Source organism: Amblyomma maculatum, chromosome 9 (assembly GCF_055883805.1).
Source record: "Amblyomma maculatum isolate TAMU_Amacu chromosome 9, ASM5588380v1, whole genome shotgun sequence".
NCBI classification, from domain to species: Eukaryota; Metazoa; Arthropoda; class Arachnida; order Ixodida; family Ixodidae; genus Amblyomma; species Amblyomma maculatum.
In genome coordinates this window covers 71,631,005-71,643,357 of record NC_139352.1, presented here as the reverse complement: position 1 = coordinate 71,643,357, position 12,353 = coordinate 71,631,005, and the positions used below count along the sequence as shown (strand labels likewise).

The 12,353-nt window shown below is 42.5% G+C and overlaps 1 protein-coding gene across 2 annotated transcripts in view; it reads left to right on the top strand.

Moving 5' to 3' along the window:
• LOC146179375 (monoglyceride lipase-like) overlaps positions 1-12,353 on the top strand; it is a 62,780-nt gene that overhangs the window by 33,098 nt on the left and 17,329 nt on the right. For both annotated transcript variants that reach the window (XM_084579002.1, XM_084579001.1), the window contains exons 2-3: positions 831-943; positions 11,214-11,350. In XM_084579002.1, the coding sequence (XP_084435128.1) occupies positions 831-943; positions 11,214-11,350 (250 nt within the window). The remainder of the gene's footprint in view (positions 1-830; positions 944-11,213; positions 11,351-12,353) is intronic.

The window sequence follows — 12,353 nt, the reverse complement described above, 5'->3', positions numbered from 1 at the left end:
AGCTGCCTTCAATGAGTTTGTGTTTGATTCAGCGAACCAGAGATACCTAGATAGCTGCCACTCTCATGCGACTGATTGGACGAAATTTGCTAATTATAGTTCTAATTGTTCACTCTAGTTTACATATTACAATTACAATCTTGAAGACTGTATTGAATCTAGACTGACATTATTTACAGAACTTACCGAAGAGCTGTAGGTCACGATATAGCAACCAATCAATTCCCTCCTTTTCTGCAAACCTCATTTCGGAGATGGGCGCCCCAAACTATGCGCACGCAGGGAAACCCCTTCTATGTTATCATTATAACTGTGAAAGGTTTCTTAAGAGAGCCCTTAGAGCGGTGACCTAGTGGTTTGAGTATGCTTGCAACACACAGGTGGTGCTAGTTTTCGCAGGCGAATTCCCCAGTTTCGCAACGGTTGCAGTGACACTATTCGAGGCAGGCTACCATTAGCAACATTGAAAGAAAGCTATTCAGGAATGACTGATAATCAACGTCACCATGATACAGTTTTATAAGCATAGGAGAGAGAAACAAAAGAATCAGATAACACAATCATTGCGGACATCTATAGTTCTGTTCCTCCCCCGGTGCCCTTGCTTAGTTTGCAACAATAGCCTTATAAGCTACGTATCATATATCGATCAAAACATGTGTAGCTTTGGAGTAATTGGGCCATAAATTTGAAGCTAGAATCGTTTGACAAAAAAAAAAAAACGAAGATAATCGAAATGTGTCTTTATGACTTTGAAAACGGAGGTCAAACGTAACGAATGTTTGTACCCCTTCACGCTGTCTCACCGTGTTCGCTTCCTCTCGCTTCAGGGCGCTGGTGTTTTTGGCGCACGGCTACGCCGAGCACTGTCACGTCCCCTGCTACGACTCCTTGGCGAGGACTCTCGTGGAGCTGGGATGCTACGTTTTCGCCCATGACCACGGTACGTGCAGACAAACTGTTTTAAAGGTGCACCGTGTAGAGTGTCAATTGAAGGGCAGACTGTCAAGTTAGTTAGTATTGCATGTTATTAAACCACGGAAAAGCGCACGCAGATGTAAACGGAGACAGAAAAAGACGCCAGGCGCACTAGTTTACTACACCTCTTTACCGACCCTCAGATATGTGTACGCACAGGGTCATCCACTAGACGGAACACGACGCGGCGCGGCTCGCGCTCATCGGAGCACCCGTTCGTCCGGCGAGGAGGCACACTGAAGCAAAGTAGCGCAGAGGCAGAGGGGCTATCTAGGCGGGGTATTTCCGCTACAGTGATAGAGCTCAACATATCAGTCATCACTGATATCAACATATCAGTTAGTCAGACGACTTATATGTTGCAGACGACTGTGTGCACCCTTCTTCTTGAAGTTGTCTACTGAAACAGTGGTTTTCTGTTGGGCGTTGGGTGGCTAGACTTGTCATGGGTGTCAGTGATAATAAGCGTCGCGTATTTATTCATGTCAGAAGGTCTGGTTACCCCACTCCACTATTTCAAAGGGATAACTTTCAAGCACGTGCTAATCGTATTTCAATATATTCGCCCAAGCTTCCTGTTTAGAAAAAGTTTTATTAGACATTAGACGTTCACATTAGACATTCACATGAGCGGCGACAATGATACGTCGATGATACCGCCAAAAATACGCATATCTGCCATACCTTAAAGAAACGTTCCAGTTCTTATCCCTTATTGCGACGGTGCATATTATTTTGAGTGGTATATTGCTGACGTTTTAAATTCCTGAGAACTACTTACTTTGTGTTAAGTGTTGTAAAAAAACGCGTACGGTTGGAACACGCCCATGAGGTTTCTACCGCCACGAAGCTGCGCGTGCGCTATGAGAGGCGCTGTAGTGGGCGGCTCCGGATTATCTTCGACCGACCGCTAGGGTTTCTTTAACGTGCAGTGACATCGCACAGTACACGGGCGTCCTTTGCCTTCAGCTCACAATGTAGCAAAATTTCCCTGACCGGAATTCGATCTTGTGACCTTGTACTCAAGCATCTGGACGTTACATATGCGGTTAGGCAACCAATGTACCAGTTAAAAGGAGCGAATGTGGGGCTCTTAGTTACCATGCAAAATTAAATTGAAGGACGAAACTGCTGGCATTTGCAGCTCTGCATGTTTTTCAGCTCATGACGAGTGTCGCGCCACGCGTCGCGAGACAGTTGAAGCTATATTCTCGGCTCACGCCTGGCCGCGTGCCAGATCTCGGCAACGTCTCGCCGTTTCCAAGAGAGCGTTATTGTACGTAATAATTTGCTAGATCTTATTTCGTCGAAGAGAAAAGGAAAGTCTTTCGACCTCACCATTTCTCTTTTAATCAAGTTACACCCTACTGAAAAAATTGTATGAGGCAATAACCTCACATTTTCTCACAAAGTCTCACACAATTCACGTAAGAGATCACATACAAGTCACAAATAATTGCGTAAGATCTCATAGTTTCTTGTACATTAACATAAATTATGCAAGATATTTTATGATAATCATGTGCACCGTATGAGAGTCTATGTGATTTGTTGAGATTGAAGTTATTGCCCTGTAGAACTTTTCGTTTTTCAGTAGGGCAATTTAGATAGAACGATAAAAGGCAGAGTGAGAGGCCCCCGGTGCCAGCCAGTTCACATGTAAAAGTGCATTTGTAGCTTTGTGAGTTCGCCGGAATATGTAAGAAACATTTGGGCAACGATCGCCTCTCCATCGTCTCCAAAGCACTGAAGTAGGATGTGAGCGATGAAATGTGGTATCTGAAGAAATTAAAGGATTTTAGATTTTTCCGCAGGTGCGGGAATTTGCAGTTATCCCGCTGCTCGACGTGACCACTGCATAAGATGGTCGGTACATCAATGTTAAATGACGTCACGTAAAATTACCGCCATAGCGTAACATAACCTAGCATAACACCACCAGGTACAGTGATCAAGACATGCGATATCTCGATTACTTTCGTTTATACAAATGATGTTAGCGATATCAGTGCGACATACATGTTTATTGTAAAACGCGCATTTCAGTATACACCACAAATTAATTGTCACATACAGTAGTTTATATTTATATTTCGAGAATCGACAGTCATTATTTAACACAATATATATGAGGGAAAATAAAGGGAGGTTTAATGTAAACGTATCGTAAAAAATTTTTGTCGAAGGCTTTTCAGTAAATATATCTTCTGTACAAAATATCAGTAATACTGCAAATAAAAGGGAAATTAAAGCTCATTGCGTGCTTTGAGCGCGGTACAGGGCTAAATAATCGACATGATAAAAAATGGTCGATGACCCTCAAGGTACAAGTCAAACTGTCATTACAAATGAAAGAAAACTAATAAAACCAGAGAAATAGGCCCTACACTGATCCTCGCGACTTTTATGCCTAGATGCGGAAGCCGCAGCGAACGTAATGTACGTAATAACGACTTATTGCGCTTGAGAGACTGGTATAGTAAAGATGGTTTGCAAATTTGCTGGTTTCATAGCCAAGGAAAAAACGAAAAATTATATGCTAGCAACGTACAGTTGTTACGTGCGAATCGCTGTAAGAACTTTGCCTATGAATTGGCAATGCCAGCTGCCGTGTTCGCGTCAGTGCTGGTAGACGTAACAAGGTATATATACTACTGGGGTGCCATTAATGAAAACGGTCGCAAGTGTTAAAGTCTTTTGCCCTTGGTTGTTATTACACGACACAAGAATTGCTTAAAACTGGGAATGTACTGTACACTTGCTCGTGACCCGTCGTCGTTATTAGCTCGATAACATCAAGCCAAGGATTAACAAACTTCCTTATCTAGTATATCCTCTTGGCTTTCAGTTGTTCTTTGCTTTTAACTGCCCTAGTTCTATCACCTCAAGGGATCATAGGCTGTACGTGTACTAGTCATAAAACATTCGAGGCGAGAACCCTAGCGAAAAAAACCGTATAAATGTGAGCAACAATCACCTCATACAGATTTCTCATACTAAACTCGTACAAATCTCATATTATCTCATACGAATATCATTTAGCGTATGAGAAACATACGAGATCGTATAAAATTTGTATGAGTTTAGTATGAGATATCTGCATGAGGTTATTGTGACCCTGACGGTTTTTTCACTAGGGAAATCGAAATTGTGCTTAGCCGACTCATTAACTTCAGAATCAACTTCGAGAAAGCATCCTATTAAACAACACGACTAATAACTTCCACCCGTTCGAACGTCTAGACACACAATCAAGAGGAATGCGATAAGCGGAGCAGCCTCTACGTCACTTTCAACTTGAGGCGTTTGATCGAAGGACCGAATGCTTCAGTTAGGCCTCATATGGGCTGGAAGCGGTAATGTTGGCCCTTTACAGAACGCTTCTCGTGTGGAACAAGGTGCTCCTCGTTAATTGCATAATAGCACTACCGCCTGATTTGCTATTTTGCGTCCGCTCTCAGCCACGTCTTGACGGAGGTAAAACGTAAATGCCACTCGTGCGGTGTGCGACTCCAGTGCGCGGTTAATACCCTACTGAAAAAATTGTATGAGGCAATGCCCTCAATGTTCTCACACAGTCACACTCAATTCACGTGAGAAATCACATACAAGTCGCATATAATTGCGTAAGATCTCATAGTTTCTTGCACATTAACGTAAATTATGGAAGATATTTTATGATAATGATGTGCACCGTATGAGAGTCTACGTGATTTGATGAGATTGTGTGAGGTTATTGCCCTGTAGAACTTTTCGTTTTTCAGTAGGGATATGTATCCCCGTGAGGGCCGAAATTATTTCCGAGTGCTCCACCCCGACACTTCCTTTCCCTTCCTTCTTTCGCTTCTCTCTTCATGCCTCCGCTCACGGCTGACTCAGGTGCCTACTGCGCAGCGAGAGATCACTGCCTTTTCTTTTCACTAAAACAATAATTATTATTACCACCAGATGTTGTGAATGTAGGGGTATAACAGGCGCTGAGTTATGACCAGAAAACGCAGTGCTTTCGCTTCAGTGGTAGCCGAGATACCGGCACGACGTACGTTAACTGCGGCCACAGATGAGGGAAGAAAAATGGGGAAGAAAAACGACAGCATCACAGTGAAAAAACGTTCTATGAGGCAAATAACGTCACATTTTCTCGCACAATCTCGCACAAGTCGCATAAAAGTCTCATACAGATGGCATGGAATCTCGCACATTATCATAAATTGTGGGATATATTTTTTTTTGATAATGATGGCAGCGTATGAGATTCTATGCGACTTTTATGAGGTTGTATGAGATGATTGCATCATTGAGCCTTTTGTTTTTAGTCTGGGGCGTACATAAGATGGTAGCTGCCGCATTTCCTTTCTCCCCACGTGAATGAAATTTTGCATGGTAAAGTCATATTGGGAGCCTCCATTTTTTTTTTCTGACAAACACCGTTCAACAAATGCGTTGAACGGAAACAGGATCCGCTGTGTTCTTTCATAACCGCCGCCTTCAATGGCTGGCCATAAAACTTTCGCTTGAGAAAGGTGCAAACAGCCTACATGAAACTCACGCTCTGCTGCATGGGTACATTTTCCTTCTCTGTAAGGGGCAATAACCTCACATTTTCTCACACAATCTCACTCAATTCACATAAGAAATCACGTACAAGTCGCATATAATTGCATAAGTTCTCATAGTTTCTTGTACATTATCATAAATTATGTACGATATTTTATGATAATGATGTGCACCTTATGAGACTCTATGCGATTAAATGAGATTTTATGAGGTTATTGCCCCGTAGAAAGTTTGCTTTTTCAGTAGGGTTAGGTACTGGAACGGGCCACGGGTCTCTGTTAAACGTTTGTGAGCTGTACTGACATCCCGCGATCATTTGTTCCTCTGATTTGCAGAGTAACAGTAGTACAGGTGATGCCATATTCCCGCTGTTGTTCAGGATAGTGAAATGAAGCTACTGACCTTGGGTAGCGCTAACTTTTTGGCACAATGCCAACAGCGCTAAGCGGTGCATGCGGGTGCGCTAAGCCTTGGGCAGAGCAGCTTTTCCTGAAAGCTGCTCACTCCTCCTATGAGCTGCAATTCCTTCTAACAAAGTGATTGAACATGCTTTACGATCCGACGAGCTTGAAGAGGTTGATTGCGTGAAACGTTTTTTCAACAACGTATTTGGTGGCCGGGTGCCCGGTTCCGCATTTTTAAATTAAAAGCTGCAAGGCGCGTCATACAGGCACAAAAAAAAAAAGAAAAGAAAAAAAAAGGCCAGGAAACTACTACAGGCACCTTGTAGTTTTCAATTTAAAAGTGTGTAACGTGCTTGGGGAACTCGAGATGTCTCTGTGGTTGAGCTTGATACGGTACGTATTCGCCGAGTAAAGCTGCGAATGCGTTCAGGCTTCTCTGCATTGTACAGCGTTCCTTAGGAGGAGCATGATGACGTCATCTTGAGAGGGGCGGTTCTTATCAAATGACAGGAAGGCTCTTTTTTGGAAAGAGTAATGCAGATACTGTCAAAGGTAAAGCTCATAAAACGCTGCTAGGCCGCAGTCGACTAGGCACGGGAGTAATGGGCGAAGAAACGTGTAGTTCGGAATATTCCAAAACATGACGTCATAAACAGTCTTCTCCGCAAAGAAAAAAAAAAAGCAGTGAAGAAAGAAGATGTCAGAAAACACGCGGGTCCTCGAATCTTTCTTCGGCTATTATATCACCGTTGCACACAATAGAGCCAACAACATCAACAAAAATTATTCAGCTTGTGTTGTTGCACACGGGCATGCTTGAATATAATGTGACTGAAAAAAAAAAAAAAGCAAGAACAAAACATTCACCTTCCTTTGGAATGCTGAGATAAAAAATTCAAGTCTGAGCCAGACCATAGGTGCCCTCAGGAGCACGATAAACGCTTTTTTTAAGGGCACTGGGTTGCAAGTTTTGTAGAGGGCCTGGCATATAACAATGTTCGATAAAATATTAAGACACGAGTAACCGAGTTGACAGACGCGCTCTGCAATCTCAAAAAGGAGCCAAAATGCATAAATAGCCCTTCAGGGGGAAATGCATTTCTTTTTGCTTCCGTCATTATTTCCACAAGAACTTGTGGCTTTCTTTGAATTTCAAGATATCGTATGACGTGCGTCTGTGTGAGGGAGTGCCAGGTACACCTGCTAAAATAAGCACTCTCGCATTTCATCTGCTTTATTTTTTGACCTCTGTCGCCCTGCATGAAATCATACCCAAGCAGAGAAGTGTTTGGAGGTGCAACCGGAGAAACTCGAAGCAAGAATCTAATCAACAATAGCGCTGTTTGTGTGAACCAACTGCTTCAGCCTAATCAGAACACTTAGGGGTTCCGAACGGTTCGAAATTGGTAAGCAAATAAATAAATAAAAAACTACACCGCGTTACCGAGAGGCCCACGTAAAAATAGAACGCCAAATGTGATTAGCAAGCATTATGGACTAACGCAGCCGTGGCTGGCGAAAAACGAGCTTTCCAGGTAAAACAATTCAACAATAAACGTCAAAGAGGGAAAGGAAGAAAAAAACGAACGTAATTGCTGTGAATTCTTCCTTCGGCCATCTTTAATGCGCGTTTAACCAAGAACAGTGCCAACGTTTTTCTTTTATTGCCTGAAGTGTGTATTGTGCAGGAAAAAAGACACAAAGTACGCATGCTGGATTCCCGAATCAAGCTACGGCTGACTGGGCTAAGCACCATATTTTTCTGCAAACGAAAAAGACAAAAATCACATGCACAAGTGGAAGACATTTGGAGAGGCAGAGGTCATGCAGTGGACAAACGCGACTGCTACATGTTGCTGCCGCTTTTGCTTATTATTATTATTATTACTTTTATTACTTTCATAGAGGTGATTAGTACGAAGCAATCCTTAGCATACACGGAAGCTGAATGTATACACAGGTATGAATTCGCCTGTTCAAATTATAAGGAAAAATGCTTTGACGCCTGGCCATCAATCTCTCGACCTCCAGCGTTGAGCTGACAGGCAGCCAGTGTCGAGGCCACGGATGGGAACGTGCCCTCCCCTGCAGCAATATACGTAGGGGTGTGCCGCGGTAGGAGAAGCACACGTGGCAGTATCGGCGTCAGTGGCACAAACAGACGCGCACGCAACTTCCTCCTGAAGGGCCTTGGACCGCCGTCAGAGTAGCTGTTCGGCCCACTTTCCATTGTACTCCGGCGCAAATCCACTTGAACTTGCCCAGTCAAAAGCTAATTGTGATAAAATGCTGCTCCGATCTTACCGCAGTGGAGCGCACATATTTTCTATTTTATTTTTCATTTATTCATTCTTTCTCTCCTCGTTTTCTTTGTTCCCTTTGCTGTCATTATCTGTCCTCGTATTCTGAGCATGCTTCTTTCTTTCTTTCTTTCTTTCTTTCTTTCTTTCTTTCTTTCTTTCTTTCTTTCTTTCTTTCTTTCTTTCTTTCTTTCTTTCTTTCTTTCTTTTGTTTGTCCGCTTTCTTTCATATTGTACCCCTTTCTTTTTTTGGCTTTCAGGCTGTTTCGTTGTTTGCTTTCTGCCTCCTCCTTCGCTTTGTACCGCTTTCCTACTTTCGAAAAGTTCTGCATGTTTTTGCTTTCTTGAAGTTCTAACCTTCAGCATTGCTTTGTTGCTTGCCTTGTAAAGAAGGCTACGGGCTCCAGCTAAGTCGCACTCTTCTGAAACGACTTCTACCCACAGTCTCCTCCATAATGGACGGAAATAAAAGGAATAATAATAATAATAATAATAATAATAATAATAATAATAATAATAATAATAATAATAATAATAATAATAATAATAATAATAATAATAATAATAATAATAATAATAATAATAATAATAATAATAATAATTGTTGTTGTTGTTGTTGTTGTTGTTGTTGTTGTTGTTGTTGTTGTTGTTGTTGTTATTATTATTATTATTATTATTATTATTATTATTATTATTATTATTATTATTATTATTATTATTATTATTATTATTATTATTATTATTATTATTATTATTCCTTGTGTCTGAGGATATTTATGCAATTTTGCAATAATTGGCCATCTGTTGTTTAAGAGAAGGCCTCGAAAATGGCTGGAGATGCGTGCCTTTCCAAGAGCACAAACATTGCAGCGTACATTACCGCATAGTAGAACAGCGCATGCAGAGAGAGTACTGCTAATAGGCAATAACGGAAGTGAAATAGTACAGTATAGAGCGCCACTACTTAGCGGGCGGCCGTTGTTCGATCCGGTCGCGCCAGCCGTCTTTCAATGGAGGCGGAAGGTAACGTGCCCTTTGGAGAACACCATGTAGTTTAAATTATGCGCAGCCATCCCCTACGACTTTCATAATAGGCCGAGTCGTTTCGTGACGTTGAAACCTATGAAACCATACCATACTCATTTGATTTAGTTCTAATCTTCATACAAAGGGGCCATTTTTTTTTGTTTACTACCATTTAAGTTTATTGGAAACTGGACCCACCTCAAGAGAGGTGCTATAGAAATCTTACAGAAATGTTATATTTTCGTTTTATTTTGCCCCCTTACTGTCACATTGGCAGCTGTGAACCGCCCTCAATCTCTGATGCCCACTGAAGAGTTCATTCGAGTGCCCGCCCTCGTTACGCCCGTTTGCATCACGTAATCACGCGGCACGCTGCGCCTCCCCCACTAGTGTAGTCACTGTACACTGATACCGGGCTAGTTCTCTATGCACGTACTTTCCTACCTCACCACTAACATACACGACATAGGGAGGGGCGCTGCAGAATGGAGTTGCATCTATATCACGCCATTGATTGCTTTCGGGCTTTGTTTCTGGTGTCTATCAGTTTTTGTGTCCAAGGGACAGAGTTGAAGTGAAGGGGGGAAGAGATATGATATAAACATCACTAACCGTAATATGTGACTATCAAGAGTAGGCAAGAGAGAGCCTTCACTGTAGAGCTCACATTTCTCTCGTGGGGCCACCTGAAAAACACATTTGTAAAGGATACAACGCCAATGCAGACAACTCCGTTTAGTCCTGACCTGAGGTACCTTATGCACCTCTTTGTACTAGAATCCCCTCGTAGAGGGCAGCACGGCATCACAAGTAAATAAATAGATGCGAAGAAAAAAAAAAGATGTCTCTAGTCGCGTTGGGCATTTGTTTTGCGCTTATCTGCTTACATTCATATACAATGGTCGGCTTACAAGTTTATAGAAAGGACTCGAAACTCCATTTTTATGCAGGATCGACTGCTGCCACTTAGTGATAAACATGCGCGCACTGCACAGCTTTTGCAACTCTTTACTCTAGGTGTAAGCTAAGCTGCCAATGTGTTAGCATCTCACCGGTGTTGTCCCTCAAGAAGAAGGCATATAACAGTTGTGTCTTACTACTACTCACGTATATGGGATAGAAACGTGGACGCTTAGGGAAAGGGTTCTACTTAAGTTGAGGACAACGCAGGGAGCTATTGAGCGGAAAATGGTTGGTGTAACGTTAAGAGGCATGTAGCGTGCAGAGTGGGTCAGAGGAGAAACTCGAGTCAATGACATTCTAGTCGAAACCAAGAAGACAAAATGGACATTGGCAGGCCTTGATGGGAAGGGCGAACAAGGGATCGTCGCTAAAGTGAGAAATTAGATTGCAAACGAAGGAAAGCTTAGCAGGGGGCGCCGGAAATTTAGGTGGGCGGATGAGGTTAATAAGTTTGCTGAGGTCACTTGGATGACGTTTTCACAGGACTGGGTTGCTTGGAGAAATATGAGACATGTCCAGCTGCTGTTGCTGCTGCTGCTGCTGCTGATGATGATGATGATGGGGATGATGACCCAGTTTGGAAGCTGAGACGAGGGCCATTTAAACACATTCGGATAAAGTACGAAGAAAGAGCCGCCTGGCGTTCGTACGTCCAGATGACACGCGGCATGCACATAAGAAGGCTCGGCGGAAAGTTTATACCTTTCCTTGAGCCGACAAACTCTTGTCACAGAACATAAATGAGCCGATTACAATGCGTTTGACGCCTAACGTTGGTGAATACGCGTGTAATAGGGATTGAAAACACAGCGCGTGCCTTTAGATGAAAACGCAGATGCGTTTTACCTTATATCCTTCGGACTCTTACTGAAATGTGCTTATCGCCACAGAGCGTATGTTATCTCTCTATTTACATTACATTCCCCGTTCCTTTTTTTTTTTTTTTTTTTTTTCCTGGAACTCATTTCTCTTAATTTCTTCGCAGTGGGTCACGGCAAGAGCGAGGGTCCGCGGGGCACCGTCAAGTCGGCTGACATCTACGTGGACGACATCTTAACGCACGTCGACTTGGTCAGGCAGAAATTCCCGGGAAGACCCGTTTTCCTCTTCGGACACTCCATGGTCAGTATACTTTTCTTCTGCAGTCCAGTTTAGCGAAGTTAAAACGCACTTACGACCCGGTGTACGTACAACTAAGAGCCATGTACTGTCCACGGATTTCTGTCACGACTCCTCTCCTCTTCTGCGTTCAATTATGCGTTTTTTTTTCTGTCTTTTTGTTTTTCTGTACTCACCTTCACAACTTAGATAACGGTGAACTGGACAGTTGGCACATTTAGGTTGCACCGTATTCTGCGTGTGCCGCTGAAGGGTAAATTTAGGTTGGGACAGCGGTAGACACAGATTGTCACGTTCTAACTGCGAATCAGTTCTTTCAAGGAGAGTGAGGCTTGAATTAGATAGAACAACTCGAAGAATAAAATACAGTTACGTGTCACCGATTAATCGACCGATTCATTAAATAAACTGCGCTCGTCCGCAGGGTGTTTCATTCACACAGGTTCGCCCATACCGTTTCTTCCTCACAGGCAAATCCACGCAAGAGCTTCCACGGTGAAGACTCTTCTCACTCACTGTGTCGTTCTCGGTGCAAATCTCGAGCGTTGGTATCGAGAGGCAGAATGTATATTGTATGCAGTTGTTGTTAAAAAAAAAAAAGAAATTTGCATCTCTTGTTGTCGGACAAAAATGTAAAAGGTCAGACAAGGTCAAATATTCACTTTATTTATCGAGAGTGAAAAATGAGTGACCTCAATGTTTCCTTTAGAAGGCATTCATCCTTACCATTTTTTACTTAGGTGACCCTTAAGATGAGCCTTATTTAAGGTCTCCTCTACCACGTGGACGCTATACGTATTGCCTTGAAATATGGCGTACAAGAAACTTCTGAGTTTAATACCACGACTTCCATATCAGTACCACCACTGCCATTTTCAAGACCTTGTCTAACTGGCTTCTTCCTCTTCTTACTTAGCACTAAAGTTCTTTTCGCTTAAGGCTAAAACAATTCTGAACAGTTGGTTAACTGATTATTGAAAACAGTAAAAACGATATGTTGTCAATA